The sequence below is a fragment of the Microchirus variegatus genome, assembly GCF_963457635.1.
Source record: "Microchirus variegatus genome assembly, chromosome: 20".
Lineage (NCBI taxonomy): Eukaryota > Metazoa > Chordata > Actinopteri > Pleuronectiformes > Soleidae > Microchirus > Microchirus variegatus.
This window is the reverse complement of record NC_139821.1, coordinates 4,118,650-4,136,209: the sequence shown is the minus strand read 5'-3', so window position 1 is coordinate 4,136,209 and position 17,560 is coordinate 4,118,650. Positions and strand designations below refer to the sequence as shown.

The window sequence follows — 17,560 nt, the reverse complement described above, 5'->3', positions numbered from 1 at the left end:
GATCAACAACTCATGTGCGCTGTGATGTTAAAATCGCTGGTTTTCTCAAGGGACTTTGGTGTGAGAGACATTCACAAGCTTTATTTCTTGTCTTGTGGCAAAGTATTAAAGGTCACATAGAGTGGTCCTGTTGCACATATGTGTTAGTTATGGAGGTCTACTTACATACATGAACTTGTTTTAATGGTCAAAAACCTCCTAGTTGCTGTAAACGAGCCGATAGAAATCTCTCTTTTTTGACGCTGTTCGCCGGCCGCGGTATTTCAGACTCAAGTCTCGCAGCCAGAAGACAGACTGTGTTGTGATTGGCCAGTACCCGGAAGTGGCATAATCAGCACACCAGCTCTCAGAAGTGCAGCTCCCCCTTCTGGAACGGTGGATGCACTGCTACTCATTATCAAAACAGTTTTTTAACAGTGTTTAAAAATAGCTTCGTCACGACTCCCCGACTTATGACTTTGACCCAGAGTCGGACCCGGAGTCGGACCCGGAGTCAGACCCAGAGTCGGACCCAGAGTCAGACCCAGAGTCAGACCCAGAGTCAGACCCAGAGTCAGACCCAGAGTCAGACCCAGAGTCAGACCCAGAGTCGCTCGTGAAACACCTCCACAACGGACGTTATTCTTCTTCTGCGGTTCAATGTACGCAACCGGCTGTGCCCGGACTAGTACCCGGACTAGTGCCCGGAGCAGGACGATCGGCTGTTCCGGAGATCCGTTGTTTACGTAACCAAAACGGGATTTTTCAGAGATCTCGCTGAGCCCGAGATTACAATAAAACACAGCGTTCTCAGCAGTGGCTGAACCTTTTGTTTCGAAACTTCAGGGCTTCGTAAAAACAAGGTAATGAGGCAGATACACACAAAAAAAAACAGCGTTAATAGGAACTTCTGGTCTATGTGACCTTTAAACTATATAATGGAAAAGTGGCATAAATGAGTGAAAGTGAAAGAAATTCAAAATGTTCGCAGGCAACATATACCTCTGTCCCAAAGGCTGGACGCGCTTCAGAAGAAGGTGTTTCCAATTCATCAGCACCCCGAAGACGTGGAGCGAGGCTCAGGTGAGGACGGGGGAAAGTCATCGGGTCGTCAGTGCCGTTGAGCGCCCTCTACGGGCCGCAGTGTTTGTGTTCAGCGTGAGCAGTTTTCTCCAATCTCCAGGTTTACTGTCAGTTCGACGGCGGGAACCTGGCGTCGATCCACAGTTACGAGGAAAACCACTTTGTGACCGCGTTGACCAGAGGGGAGACGCACCTATTTCCTGAAACGTGGATCGGAGCCACAGACGCCGTACTTGTACGCAGTCAATCATCTACAGTGACACGTTTTCATGATGATTTTATATGTATATATATATGTATATATACATCAATGTGTGTGTGTGTGTGTGTGTGTGTGTCCACAGACTGGTGTGTGGCTGTGGATTGACGGCACCAAGTTCTACTACGAAAACTGGTACGACTACAGCACTCCAAGTTCCTCAATGAACTGCCCGAGGATGAATTTTGGAAGTAATGACACACACACACACACACACACACACACACACACACACACACACACACACACACACACACACACACACAACCTTTTCAATTTTTTTTTTTTTTTTTAATTTTAACCAAGAAAAATCCCCTTCATATTATGTTGGAAAACAGGAACAGGAAATTTAAGTTTCGAGGAACACTCACTCTCCCGCACCAAACTACCATTGGGGTTAATCTGAACAAGGGATTTTAAAGGTGCATTATGTAATAATTCTAAAGCAACTGGCCATAAAATCCTCCTAATATGTCACAGAGACTCAGGAATAATGTTCATATAACAAACTGAACTCACCAACAACAACAGTACAGACAAAATATTTGCATTAAAAAAATTATTTTGCAGATTGCAAATCATGTTTTGGCATGTGGCGCCACCTACCGCCATCTACCAATCATTGCAGTCAGTAGAGTCTCAACTGCCGAGCAACCACGGGTTGCAAGTTACGTCAGAATACGAAACCTAAAAGACCTCGGTGTTTTGAATTTGAATGTAGTAACCGTTTTTGGCCACATTCTTACATATGGCGCCTTTAGATTGCGAAGTGACAAAATAGCACATGTGAACTTATTGATGGAGGCAGCAGTGGATAAATTCCTGTGTGCTGTGATGTTAAAATGATTTTGATTTTCTCTATGGGGTTTGGTGCGGGGATAGTGAGTGGTCTAGAAACTTCAGTTTCCCGTTGACAAAGTCTGTCTAACAGTGAGATAAAAGCATGAACATGGACTTGAACTGATGTAAATTCAGTTTGTGAACCGCTCGCTCGCTCACACCAAACCCCACAGAGGAAATCAGCGATTTTTTTCCTTTGCCTTTGTGTCGTTGAAGTTTAAACGTCAACTGTTTGTGTCCGTGTTGTTGTTTTGCAGTCGAACAGAAGTGGTTCCACGATGCCTGCTCCAGTCTGCACCCGTTTGTTTGTGCTAAGAATCTCTGAACTTGGACGTGACAACCAAAACTGCGACCGCGACAGCTCCTCCCGTTGTACTTACTTCTTCTTTGTCGTTATATACGCATATACAGTATATATAGTATATATATATATACATATATATATATGACCAGTGTCTCTAGGGTTAGAGTTTATTATTTTACTCAATCACTATATGTCAATATGGTGACAGTTTGAGTTCTTCCAGGCATTAAAAAAAATGTGATAAAAATAAACTGGTAAACTTATATGAGTGATTAATTGGTCTTAAAAATCTGTGTTAAAATAGGTCTATGCTGCTTTAAAGGGACAATGTGTAGTATTTATGGGTTTATATGACCCCAAAATCCACCTTTTTATACATATTATGTGCTCCTGTATTGTCTAGTCGCTGTATAATAGTTTCATTTTCGTAGTGTTTCAAAAAGTCATGTAAAATAACACGGTCGCGGGCCGCGGTTGCGTTGCCGCTGTTAGCAGCGAGACGCCATGTTTCTACCGGAGCCTGTAAGGACAAACGCGAGAGAACAAATCAAGCGTCGCTTTACTTGTAGCAGGAAGTCCCGCCTCCACTCTCTCTCCGCTTCGTCTGCTACGGCCGCGGTAGCTCCGCCCTCTCCCTCGCCTCACGAACCTCATCTGCTGACACGGAGAAAGACGACGACGAGGATGACATTTGACCGGCTGAGGACACCGTAGCGCTCAGGGAAGGGAGGGGGTGAGCAGAGGAGCAGTTCTTTGTTGTACAACACAGATATGTACATCGATAGTCTGCCGTTACAATTGATTTGCCTGTGGAGTCGGTATGAGTGTTTCTAATGCCATGCTAACTTGTATCATTGACTTGCGCTAGCCGTAGCATCAGGTGTCTGAAGATAGCGTGTTTTTTTTTGGTCTGTCTACTCTGGGTTACCGTAGAAACATGGCAGAATCCAAGAAAGGCAAAACTAAATCTACGCTTCCAGACAACAGGGAACAGAAGTTTGTAAAGCGCTCACTCTCCCGCACCAAAGCCCATAGAGAAAATCAGTGATTTTAACATCACAGCACACAGGAGCTGTTGATCCACTGCTGATGACTAAGTTCAAATGGGTTATTCTGTGAACTCGGCTTTTGACATCCCTCGTTCAGATTTTACGTCAGTGACACAAAGTGACCACACGAGGCAGCAGTAGACCAGCAGCTCCTGTGTCCCTGTGAGCTAAAATCGCTGATTTTCTCCATGGACTCGTAATGGCAACTCAAAAAACGCCGATCTGCCCCTTTAAAATGTGGACGCTTGAACCCGTGAAACAGGTGGTTTCGCAACGTGTCCTCTTGGACTCAAATATCAGTTTGCTTCATCGTCCCAATTCCCGAAAGCGACTGGAGTAAATAATACACCCACTCCTGTACTGCAAATATTACTATGGTGTATTTTGTATGTATTTCACTGTGTTTGTTTAGTTTGTTCTTGAATAGCATGTGCTTTTAATCAGATTTAATTCTCCTAAACTCACCTTTGTCCCTTTTTTTTTAGCCTGATTATCGTTTTTTCCTTTTGTTTGTCAAGTCAAAGTTTTTATGCTTATCGTGACAAAACAAACATGTTGACGTTGGTCAGTTCACGTCGGGGTTTAAACCGACAACAGATTGACCTTTTGACCTTACGTTCCGATTGGGGACGGTGAGCGACTGTGACTCGAGTCTAAAGTGACTCAGCAGATCGATGAAAGGAGGAGGACGTGGACTCGGACGCAGATTAAAAGCAGGTCAGTTCGAACCGCCGGCGACAGAAGAAGCGGCGGCGAAGGTTTCCCCTCCTGACGGACGACCCACCGAGTTTTTTCGACGAGAGTAACTTTATCGACAGCAGACGATGAGGACGCTGCTGCTGCTGTCTCTGTGCGTTTGCGCCGTCTACGCTCAAGGCAGTCTGGATTTGGACGACTATGACGTGAGTGTTGCAACGAAATCAGACTATTGTTTGAAAATACACCTGTTTTGCGCTCCCTGATTTGTTCTTTGTGCTCCCTCACTTGTTCTTTGCGCTCCCCTGTTTTATTTGTGCTCCTCACTTGTTCTTTGTGCTCCCTTGTTTTATTTGCGCTCCCTCACTTGTTCTTTGCGCTTCCCGATTTGTTCTTTGCGCTCCCTCACTTTCTTTGTGCTCCTCACTTGTTCTTTGTGCTCCCTTGTTTTATTTGCGCTCCCTCACTTGTTCTTTGCGCTTCCCGATTTGTTCTTTGCGCTCCCTCACTTTCTTTGTGCTCCTCACTTGTTCTTTGCGCTCCCTCCCTTGTTTTTTGCGCTCCCTGATTTTCTTCTTTGCGCTCCCTTGGTTCATTTGTGCTCCTCACTTGTTCTTTGCGCTCCCTCCCTTGTTTTTTGCGCTCCCTCATTTTCGTCTTTGCGCTCCCTTGGTTTATTTGTGCTCCCTCACTTGTTCTTTGTGCTTCCTGATTTGTTCTTTGCGTTCCCTCACTTTCTTTGTGCTCCCTCCCTTGTTTTTTGCGCTCCCTGATTTTTTTCTTTGCACTCCCTTGGTTTGTAAGTATCTGACGTTTAGAATCTGATAAACGTTAGATACAAAAACTCATCAACCAATCAGCAGGCAGCTTCCTAAGTCCCGCCCACAAACTAAAAAAACACGGTGCATTGAACACTAAGGGGTCTGTACTAAAAAAAAAAAAAAAACTTTTACTTGCTACAACGTAGATTTTCTTTTATACTTTGTCATTTTTAATAAAAAAAAACACCACATATAATTTTACGGAAAACTAAAATGACTGTGAGTTGATATTGATACGTGTTTTTTTTCTCCCCCTCTCCGTCAGGACACAAGCTCGACAACAGGAAACCAAACGGTGCGTAGAAGAATTCTACTTACGTGTTTGTTTGTTTGTTTGTTTGTTTTCATTTGCCTCGCTCCTGACTTCCTCTCGTTTCGTGTCTTTCAGGGAACCGCGGTAGACGTGAGAGGTCACCGTCCAACAACCTCCTTCAGGGACACGTACACCCCACATCGCTATAGCCCGCCCCCTATTAACAGCGGCAGCAGGTGCGCGCGCGCACGCGCTCACGCGTACGTTTTTTTTTACGTATAATCCGGTTAGCATTAGATTTTAACGTGCCTTCTGCTTCTCACCCAGGTATCGCGGTCGTCCCACGCCGGCCCCAGCGCGAGGATCTCAGTCACAGGAGAAGGAGCCGATGCCTGAGGCTGGAGGGTGCACGCACGCCGCAGAGGAGATGGTACGGCCACACCGTTACTCCGTCCTTTCACGCCCCCCCCGAATTATTGAAATTTCTTTCAGCTTCACAGTCAGGAGTTTTGAAGTGTAGGCGCCCCCCTGTGGCCGAGAACCACCTAATAATACGCCGCGATATCTTAAGAACGTGTGTTCACGTCTTTATCTCACTGTTTGACAGGAAACTGAAGTCTGGGTTAGGGTTAGGGTTAGGGTTAGGGCTCCTGTGTCCCTGAGAGCTGAGATCCCCGTTTTTCTCCAAGGACTTTGGTGTGGGAGAGTGAGTGTCTCGGGTGTCTTCATGTATGAGACAAACACGGTCTGTTTGTGTCCACCAGGGAGCGTTGTGTCCCACCGGCTGCGAGCTGCAGACGATGCTGCTGAAGCAGGAGAGGAACGTCAAGATCGTAAGCGACCGAGCGAATAAGCACCAGAGAACACAAATATGGATCCTTTTTAGTTTAAATTAAATGTTTTCTTGCTTTTTTTTTTTTGGACAGGGTATCAATGAGCTGGGACCTCAAGTGAACGATTTGTCAAGATCCACCAACAACATTTACAACTACGTCAACAGCATGTCCAATTCTCTGAGGGAGCGGCAGAGAGTCGTCTCCGGTGAGGCCCGCGAAGACTCAGCTTGTTATACAGTATATTATATGATATAAATACACAAAAAACTTGGCCAAGTGAAAAAAGAAAGAGGGTTCATATTACCTTTCTCTCCCCCTTCAGGCAACAGCAGGGTGGTGCATCAATACACCGATCAGGTGGAGGAACAACATGCCTTCATCAAGGAGACGGTGGACACCGTCTTCCCGTCAAGCATACGAGTCCTGCAGGTCATTTTGCTTTCTTTGCACAAATAAAAATGCATTTTTTTTTTTTTTTTTTTTTTAATGAAAGTTTATAGATCTAGAGCAAACAGATCTACCAAGATTGCAAAAAAAAAAAAGTTATTTTGAATATGAAATATTGGCATCAAAAACACCAGTGTACAGTAACACGTAAACATTTCTGGCGCTGGGCATGTTAGCTACGTCAACGTTAGCGCACATTAACGCGCGACGCGTTTCCATGACGACTGGCCAGAAAAAAGACGCATGTGACGGCAAGTTTGCGTACCGCTGCACCGGAGTCCAGGCACCGCTAGCTCCATTAGCTCCGATAGCTCCATTAGCTCTGTTAGCTCCGTTAGCTCTGTTAGCATGCCTACAGTCGAACTGGAGCGGTCTGTTTATTATATATGAAAAGAGCAGCGCTACAAATAACCAGTTCACCTTTGTACTGCGTATGCGTGCCTCTGTTTTTAAAGTTTAGCGTTACTTTAGAGACTCATTTTAACAATCGGGAGTCACGTAAACATGACGTCGCGCGCGTCTTTTTCTGGTCAGTCGTCATGGAGCCAAAAATGTCGCAGTATCATAACTGTTTTTCCCAAATTTCACAGAAATGCCGTAGCACATAATAGTCCTTCCCATAAAATATTAACTATTTTCCAGCATTTACGATTATCTCGAGAGTCCTTTTGATGAATATGCATAAAATCGCACAAAATAAACGCACATCGTTTTTTTCCGCCGCCACGGAACTGATGTATGACGCCTTGTGACCACAGGGGGTCCTGGACAAGATCCGGCTGAAAATCCAGAAGCTGGAGAAAGCCATCCAGGGCCAGAAGGAGGGGTGCAAGGAGTCGTGCGTGACAAACTGTCCCATACCTGTGGTCTCAGGTGAGTGTTGTACCTCTCTTTTATTTAGACGGGATTTTCTATTGCGAGGCCTTTTATCCTGGATTTAATGTTTTCTTTGAAGAGAATCCAACCCTCCTTGAGGAAACTGGTTTCCCAGATACCGAGTTGGAACCTAACCCCCAACCAGCTCAGGCTCCTTATCTGCCAGAGAGGTGACGTTCCATGTCCCTAGAGCCAGCTTCTGAATCAGAGTACTTTATTAATCCCCGGGGGTATATCCTGCAGCCTTGTGTCGGCCCGCCAACCACCCAACTCACACTGCACCCGACCTCTACGCTCACTCTTATTGGTAGTGAGCCCATGGAAAGGGACGCCCGTGTTGCCTCTCCAAACATGCCACCCCCCCCCCAGGGGCTCCAGACAGGGTCCCGAGTGACCCATCTTCCCATTTTCCATCCCATTGTGGTCCAGTTTTTCATTTTAAACCTCTCTTTGCGAGGACCTGTTTGCCTTGGGTAACCCTAACCCGGGGGCATAGGTGGTAGAGCTTGAGAAGGACAACATTCTTGGAACTAATTGCAAGACGAGCGGGCAGAGTAACAACTCTTCCCCTACCTCTCTTGTGTGATCCAGGTAAGGAGTGCGAGGACATCTACCGCCGAGGAGGACGAGACTCCCAGATGTACTTGATCAAGCCAGACCCCTTATATCCACCGTACAAGGTCTTCTGCGACCAGACCACGCAAAACGGAGGTGAGAATATAATTCGTCCCGAGTTTTGTTCTGAACGGTAAAGACTTTGTAGAAAAAAAAGGTGCGAAGTCTGTCGGTCTCGTTTTTTTTCCCAGGATGGGTCGTCATCCAGAACAGGCAGGACGGCAGCGTCGACTTTGGCCGACGCTGGGACGAATATCGCCGCGGATTCGGCAACATCGCCTTCGATGCCGGAAAAGGTCACTGCCAGACTCCAGGTACGATATTCAGAGAGGTCATCTTCACAGCGGTGAGTGGAAACGTTGATTATTACACCGAGCGGTTGACAAACATCTGTTTTTTTTTTTTCCTCCTGGGTCATGTGACAGGCGAATACTGGCTGGGTAACGAACGCATCAGTCAGATAACCAAGATGGGCACCACAGAGGTTCTCATCGAGATGCAGGACTGGACAGGAGACAAGGTGAGTCCTCGAATTGACCCTTGAGGGACACCGTTCATTACTGAAAGTCTCCCAGCTTCACACACCATATTTTCTTCATATCAAAATGAATGTGGGTGGATTTTCCATATCCTGAATCTAGAAATTAGATTGAACTTTATTAAATCCTCTGGAGGTTTGTTTGGCATTGATGCACAGTATATGTATGTATTGTTTTTAAAGTTTTAAAATGTTTTGGACGACATAGTATAGTATGTCGTTTTTTCAAATTTTGGACCAGTAAAAATTATTAAATTTTTTTTGGACGACATAGTATAGTATGTCGTTTTTGTCAAATTTTGGACCAAAATTTTTTTTCCCAAAAAATGATGGACGACATAGTATAGTATGCCCTCTTTTGTCATATAATGGACTATATAGTATAGTTTGTTGTTTTAGTCTAGTTTTGGAACAGAAAAAAAAATTCAAATTTTTTTGGACGACATAGTATAGTATGTTGTTTTTGGTAAATTTTAGAGCAAATTCTTTTTTTCAAAAAATGATGGATGACAGTATAGTATGCCCTTTTTTGTCATATAATGGACTATATAGTATAGTATGTGGTTTTTGTCTAGTTTTGGACCAGAAAAAAAATTTGAAATTTTTTTTGGACGACATAGTATAGTATGTCGTTTTTGTCAAATTTTGGACCAAAATTTTTTTTTCCAAAAAATGATGGATGACATAGTATAGTATGCCCTCTTTTGTCATATAATGGACTATATAGTATAGTTTGTCGTTTTAGTCTAGTTTTGGAACAGAAAAAAAAATTCAAATTTTTTTGGACGACATAGTATAGTATGTTGTTTTTGGTAAATTTTAGAGCAATTTTTTTTTTCAAAAATGATGGACGACATAGTATAGTATGTCGTTTTTGTCTTGTTTTGGACCAGAAAAAAAGTTTTATTTTTTTTGGACGACATAGTATAGTATGTCGTTCTTGTCAAATTTTGGACCAAAATTATTTATTCAAAAAATGATGGAAAACGAAGTAAAGTATTTTTTTCCTTTTTGAAGGTTTTCGCCCAGTACAGCCAATTCACCATCCAATCAGAGGCTTCCAATTACGTGCTCGCGGTGGATGGTTACTCCGGTAACGCCGGCAACTGTTTACTGGACGGCGCTTTGCAGCTCTTTGGTGAAAACCGCACCATGACCATACACAACGGAATGATGTTCAGCACTTACGACAGAGACAACGACAACTGGTAGGTCATGTTTTCAAAATCCAATCAAAGCAAAAACGTAGCTTAAATAGTCCATGACATGAGCCACAAGTACTGCAAGTTGTGGATTATGGGATTGATTATGGTACCCTCTTCTGAAAAATGCAAAAAAATATGTACCATACTGTACGAAACCCACCTGTTCCACTCGGTGGAAACGCGACTTTCGGCCCTATGTACACATAATGGTGCAAATTTACATTTTCAGTTTAAAATGCCAATAATTTTCAACAAAACGTCCTTGTTTGTTCAAACCAGGTTCCCGGGCAATCCAATGAAACAGTGCTCGAGGGAGGACGGAGGCGGCTGGTGGTACAACCGCTGCCACTCAGCCAATCCCAACGGCCGATACTACATGGGTGGCGGTTACACCAAACACATGGCCAAGCACGGCACAGATGATGGCATGGTGTGGATGAACTGGAAGGGGAGCTGGTATTCACTGAAGGCCATCAGCATGAAAATCAGGCCTTTTTTCGCTGCCAGTGGTTAAACAGTGTGACCAAACATTACATCAGATTTAAACACAACTTCATCTGGACTGTTCGTTTGCAAAAAAAAAAAAAAAAGCTAAATGACTAAACGACTTTAAATGTTTTGCGTAAACTTCAAAGATGAGGACAGAAACCTGATTGTTGTGAGCAAATGTGATGTGATTGTGATCGCTTCTGGAGGAAAAGTTGAATTCAACTGTCCAAGCATTACTCAATAAACTGAGGAACATAATCTTTGGTGGATCTAGTCATTATTTCACTCTTTGACCTGATTTTCCTGACCTGATCTCTTTTTTCTTTCACAGTGAACACCTCATTCCCACCGTTATTTGTGGTGCAAAATTTGATAAAAAGGTCATACTATACTATGTCGTCCAAAATATGACAAAAAATTACATACTATACTGTGTCGTCTTGAAAAAAGATTTCTGGGTCCAAAATTTGACAAAAACGACATACTATACTATGTAGTCCAATATATCACAAAAGAGGGCATACTATATACTATGTCGTCCATCATTTTTTGAAAAAGAAATTTTGGTCCAAAATTTGACAAAAACGACATACTATACTATGTAGTACGTCATACTATACTATGTCGTCCAAAACATTTTGAAAATTGTTAGTATGTCGTTTTTGTCAAATTTTGGACCAATTTTTTTTTTCAAAAAATGGTCACATTTTGGACGACATAGTATAGTAGGACGTACTACATAGTATAATATGACGTTTTTGTCAAGTTTTGGACCAAAAAATGTTTTTCAAACAAATTGTCCGATTTTGGACGACATAGTATAGTATGTTGTTTTTGTCAAATTTTGGACCAAATTTTTTTTTTCAAAAAATTGTCACATTTAGGACTACACACTATAGTATGACGTACTACATAGTATAGTATGACGTTTTTTTCAAGTTTTGGACCAAAAAAAGTTTTTAAATTTTTTTCTTCAGATTTTGGACGACATAGTATAGTATGTTGTTTTTGTCAAATTTTGGACCAAATTTTTTTTCCAAAAAATGGTCACATCTAGGACTATATACTATAGTATGACGTTCTACATAGTATAGTATGTCAAGTTTTGGACCAAAAAAATGGTTTTCAAAAAAATTGTCCGATTTTGGACGACATAGTATAGTATGTCGTTTTTGTCAAATTTTGGCACTCACTAATCCCTCTGTGAGTTGCTCCAGATACACATCCAGACTGAGAGTGCATTGGCTGAAATGTCTGTATGTATTTTAATTCTTGTATTTGTTATTTGCTTGTTTTGTTTGTGTTTATCTGTCCTGTCTTGCGTGTTGTTTTTGACATGAGTCTGATAAATAAACTGAATTGAATTGAATTGAATTGAATTATGACGTTTTTGTCCAATTTTGGACCAAATTTGTATGTCAGCACTCGATGGTTGTTGCATGAAACTGAACCTAACCTCTTGCTAAGTGGCACTGCCCCCCTTGGCCGCTGGGACTCGATGGTCCATACGTTGAGGTCATGGGTTCGATTATTGAAAGGCTCCCAAATTTTGCAGATAAGCACACAAGGACAAATAGCTCATGGGACTAAGAGAATGACTCAAGTTCCTAAGGTTCGTGTGAGGATGGGTTCAAATCTTGCATGGACTGATTTTTAAATACAATATTCAACCAAAAAGAGTAAATAGGACATCGAAAAATGAAAGAAAGAGTGTGGAGTTAGCTCAACTGGTTAAGAAGCAGTCCTCAGGATCCTGAGGTTATGGGTTCAACCCTTGGTTCCTGTGAGTATAGGTTTGAATCTTACATGGATGGAATTTTGAATACAATATTCAACCACAAACAGTAAATAGGAGTTCGAAAAATGAAAGAAAGAGTGTGGAGTTAGCTCAACTGGTTAAGGAGCAGTCCTCAGGATCCTGAGGTTATGGGTTCAATCCCCTTATACGCCAACATTTAAGGTTCCACATCCAAAGTGAACACTGAAAAGGACATAGTATAGTATGACATACTACATAGTATAGTATGACGTTTTTGTCAAGTTTTGGACCAAAAAAATGGTTTTCAAAATAATTGTCCGATTTTGGACGACATAGTATAGTATGTCGTTTTTGTCAAATTTTGGACCAAATTTTTTTTCTCCAAAAACGGTCCCATTTTGGAGACATAGTATAGTATGACGTACTACATAGTATAGTATGACGTTTTTGTCAAGTTTTGGACCAAAAAAATGGTTTTCCAAAAAATTGTCCGATTTTGGACGACATAGTATAGTATGTCGTTTTTGTCAAATTTTGGACCAAATTTTTTTTCTCCAAAAACGGTCCCATTTTGGAGACATAGTATAGTATGACGTACTACATAGTATAGTATGACGTTTTTGTCAAGTTTTGGACCAAAAAAATGGTCAGATTTTGGACGACATAGTATAGTATGTCGTTTTTGTCAAATTTTGGACCAAATTTTATTTCTCCAAAAACGTCCCATTTTGGAGACATAGTATAGTATGACGTACTACATAGTATAGTATGACGTTTTTGTCAAGTTTTGGACCAAACAAATGGTTTTCCAAAAAATTGTCCGATTTTGGACGACATAGTATAGTATGTCGTTTTTGTCAAATTTTGGACCAAATTTTTTTTCTCCAAAAACGGTCCCATTTTGGAGACACAGTATAGTATGACGTACTACATAGTATAGTATGACGTTTTTGTCAAGTTCTGGACCAAAAAAATGGTTTTCCAAAAAATTGTCCGATTTTGGACGACATAGTATAGTATGTCGTTTTTGTCAAATTTTGGACCAAATTTTTTTTCTCCGAGAACGGTCCCATTTTGGAGACATAGTATAGTATGACGTACTACATAGTATAGTATGACGTTTTTGTCAAGTTTTGGACCAAAAAAATGGTCAGATTTTGGACGACATAGTATAGTATGTCGTTTTTGTCAAATTTTGGACCAAATTTTATTTCTCCAAAAACGGTCCCATTTTGGAGACATAGTATAGTATGACGTACTACATAGTATAGTATGACGTTTTTGTCAAGTTTTGGACCAAAAAAATGGTTTTCCAAAAAATTGTCCGATTTTGGACGACATAGTATAGTATGTCGTTTTTGTCAAATTTTGGACCAAATTTTTTTTCTCCAAAAACGGTCCTGTTTTGGAGACATAGTATAGTATGACGTACTACATAGTATAGTATGACGTTTTTGTCAAGTTCTGGACCAAAAAAATGGTTTTCCAAAAAATTGTCCGATTTTGGACGACATAGTATAGTATGTCGTTTTTGTCAAATTTTGGACCAAATTTTTTTTCTCCAAAAACGGTCCCATTTTGGAGACATAGTATAGTATGACGTTTTTGTCAAGTTTTGGACCAAAAAAATGGTTTTCCAAAAAAATGTCCGATTTTGGACGACATAGTATAGTATGTCGTTTTTGTCAAATTTTGGACCAAATTTTTTTTCTCCAAAAACGGTCCCATTTTGGAGACATAGTATAGTATGATGTACTACATAGTATAGTATGACTTTTTTATCAAGTTTTGGACGAAAAAAATGGTTTTCCAAAAAAATGTCCGATTTTGGACGACATAGTATAGTATGTCGTTTTTGTCAAATTTTGGACCAAATTTTATTTCTCCAAAAACGGTCCCATTTTGGAGACATAGTATAGTATGACGTACTACATAGTATAGTATGACGTTTTTGTCAAGTTTTGGACCAAAAAAATGGTTTTCCAAAAAATTGTCCAATTTTGGACGACATAGTATAGTATGTCGTTTTTGTCAAATTTTGGACCAAATTTTTTTTCTCCAAAAACGTCCCATTTTGGAGACATAGTATAGTATGACCTACTACATAGTATAGTATGACGTTTTTGTCAAGTTCTGGACCAAAAAAATGGTTTTCAAAAAAATTGTCCGATTTTGGACGACATAGTATAGTATGTCGTTTTTGTCAAATTTTGGACCAAATTTTTTTTCTCCAAAAACTGTCCCGTTTTGGAGACATAGTATAGTATGACGTACTACATAGTATAGTATGACGTTTTTGTCAAGTTCTGGACCAAAAAAATGGTTTTCCAAAAAATTGTCCGATTTTGGATGACATAGTATAGTATGTCGTTTTTGTCAAATTTTGGACCAAATTTTTTTTCTCCAAAAACGGTCCCATTTTGGAGACATAGTATAGTATGACCTACTACATAGTATAGTATGACGTTTTTGTCAAGTTTTGGACCAAAAAAATGGTTTTCCAAAAAAATGTTCGATTTTGGACGACATAGTATAGTATGTCGTTTTTGTCAAATTTTGGACCAAATTTTTTTTCTCCAAAAACGGTCCCATTTTGGAGACATAGTATAGTATGACGTACTACATAGTATAGTATGACGTTTTTGTCAAGTTTTGGACCAAAAAAATGGTTTTCCAAAAAAATGTTCGATTTTGGACGACATAGTATAGTATGTCGTTTTTGTCAAATTTTGGACCAAATTTTTTTTCTCCAAAAACGGTCCCGTTTTGGAGACATAGTATAGTATAACGTACTACATAGTATAGTATGACGTTTTTGTCAAGTTTTGGACCAAAAAAATGGTTTTCAAAAAAATTGTCCGATTTTGGACGACATAGTATAGTATGTCGTTTTTGTCAAATTTTGGACCAAATTTTTTTTCTCCAAAAACGGTCCCATTTTGGAGACATAGTATAGTATGACGTACTACATAGTATAGTATGACGTTTTTGTCAAGTTTTGGACCAAAAAAATGGTCAGATTTTGGACGACATAGTATAGTATGTCGTTTTTGTCAAATTTTGGACCAAATTTTATTTCTCCAAAAACGTCCCATTTTGGAGACATAGTATAGTATGACGTACTACATAGTATAGTATGACGTTTTTGTCAAGTTTTGGACCAAACAAATGGTTTTCCAAAAAATTGTCCGATTTTGGACGACATAGTATAGTATGTCGTTTTTGTCAAATTTTGGACCAAATTTTTTTTCTCCAAAAACGGTCCCATTTTGGAGACACAGTATAGTATGACGTACTACATAGTATAGTATGACGTTTTTGTCAAGTTCTGGACCAAAAAAATGGTTTTCCAAAAAATTGTCCGATTTTGGACGACATAGTATAGTATGTCGTTTTTGTCAAATTTTGGACCAAATTTTTTTTCTCCGAGAACGGTCCCATTTTGGAGACATAGTATAGTATGACGTACTACATAGTATAGTATGACGTTTTTGTCAAGTTTTGGACCAAAAAAATGGTCAGATTTTGGACGACATAGTATAGTATGTCGTTTTTGTCAAATTTTGGACCAAATTTTATTTCTCCAAAAACGGTCCCATTTTGGAGACATAGTATAGTATGACGTACTACATAGTATAGTATGACGTTTTTGTCAAGTTTTGGACCAAAAAAATGGTTTTCCAAAAAATTGTCCGATTTTGGACGACATAGTATAGTATGTCGTTTTTGTCAAATTTTGGACCAAATTTTTTTTCTCCAAAAACGGTCCTGTTTTGGAGACATAGTATAGTATGACGTACTACATAGTATAGTATGACGTTTTTGTCAAGTTCTGGACCAAAAAAATGGTTTTCCAAAAAATTGTCCGATTTTGGACGACATAGTATAGTATGTCGTTTTTGTCAAATTTTGGACCAAATTTTTTTTCTCCAAAAACGGTCCCATTTTGGAGACATAGTATAGTATGACGTTTTTGTCAAGTTTTGGACCAAAAAAATGGTTTTCCAAAAAAATGTCCGATTTTGGACGACATAGTATAGTATGTCGTTTTTGTCAAATTTTGGACCAAATTTTTTTTCTCCAAAAACGGTCCCATTTTGGAGACATAGTATAGTATGATGTACTACATAGTATAGTATGACTTTTTTATCAAGTTTTGGACGAAAAAAATGGTTTTCCAAAAAAATGTCCGATTTTGGACGACATAGTATAGTATGTCGTTTTTGTCAAATTTTGGACCAAATTTTATTTCTCCAAAAACGGTCCCATTTTGGAGACATAGTATAGTATGACGTACTACATAGTATAGTATGACGTTTTTGTCAAGTTTTGGACCAAAAAAATGGTTTTCCAAAAAATTGTCCAATTTTGGACGACATAGTATAGTATGTCGTTTTTGTCAAATTTTGGACCAAATTTTTTTTCTCCAAAAACGTCCCATTTTGGAGACATAGTATAGTATGACCTACTACATAGTATAGTATGACGTTTTTGTCAAGTTCTGGACCAAAAAAATGGTTTTCAAAAAAATTGTCCGATTTTGGACGACATAGTATAGTATGTCGTTTTTGTCAAATTTTGGACCAAATTTTTTTTCTCCAAAAACTGTCCCGTTTTGGAGACATAGTATAGTATGACGTACTACATAGTATAGTATGACGTTTTTGTCAAGTTCTGGACCAAAAAAATGGTTTTCCAAAAAATTGTCCGATTTTGGATGACATAGTATAGTATGTCGTTTTTGTCAAATTTTGGACCAAATTTTTTTTCTCCAAAAACGGTCCCATTTTGGAGACATAGTATAGTATGACCTACTACATAGTATAGTATGACGTTTTTGTCAAGTTTTGGACCAAAAAAATGGTTTTCCAAAAAAATGTTCGATTTTGGACGACATAGTATAGTATGTCGTTTTTGTCAAATTTTGGACCAAATTTTTTTTCTCCAAAAACGGTCCCATTTTGGAGACATAGTATAGTATGACGTACTACATAGTATAGTATGACGTTTTTGTCAAGTTTTGGACCAAAAAAATGGTTTTCCAAAAAAATGTTCGATTTTGGACGACATAGTATAGTATGTCGTTTTTGTCAAATTTTGGACCAAATTTTTTTTCTCCAAAAACGGTCCCGTTTTGGAGACATAGTATAGTATAACGTACTACATAGTATAGTATGACGTTTTTGTCAAGTTCTGGACCAAAAAAATGGTTTTCAAAAAAATTGTCCGATTTTGGACGACATAGTATAGTATGTCGTTTTTGTCAAATTTTGGACCAAATTTTTTTTCTCCAAAAACTGTCCCGTTTTGGAGACATAGTATAGTATGACGTACTACATAGTATAGTATGACGTTTTTGTCAAGTTCTGGACCAAAAAAATGGTTTTCCAAAAAATTGTCCGATTTTGGACGACATAGTATAGTATGTCGTTTTTGTCAAATTTTGGACCAAATTTTTTTTCTCCAAAAACGGTCCCATTTTGGAGACATAGTATAGTATGACCTACTACA

General features: G+C 39.7%; 1 protein-coding gene across 1 annotated transcript; it reads left to right on the top strand.

The window, feature by feature from the left end:
* Nucleotides 1–4,338: 4,338 nt before the first annotated feature.
* On the top strand, nucleotides 4,339–10,315 carry fgb (fibrinogen beta chain; the record flags this gene model as incomplete). Its single annotated transcript, XM_083906750.1, has 13 exons — nucleotides 4,339–4,416; nucleotides 5,297–5,326; nucleotides 5,420–5,520; nucleotides 5,612–5,714; nucleotides 6,049–6,117; nucleotides 6,211–6,325; nucleotides 6,443–6,549; nucleotides 7,326–7,440; nucleotides 8,035–8,154; nucleotides 8,250–8,372; nucleotides 8,484–8,578; nucleotides 9,614–9,804; nucleotides 10,081–10,315. 13 exons carry the CDS (start codon nucleotides 4,339–4,341, stop codon nucleotides 10,313–10,315), a joined length of 1,482 nt encoding a protein of 493 aa, XP_083762876.1.
* Nucleotides 10,316–17,560: the final 7,245 nt, after the last annotated feature.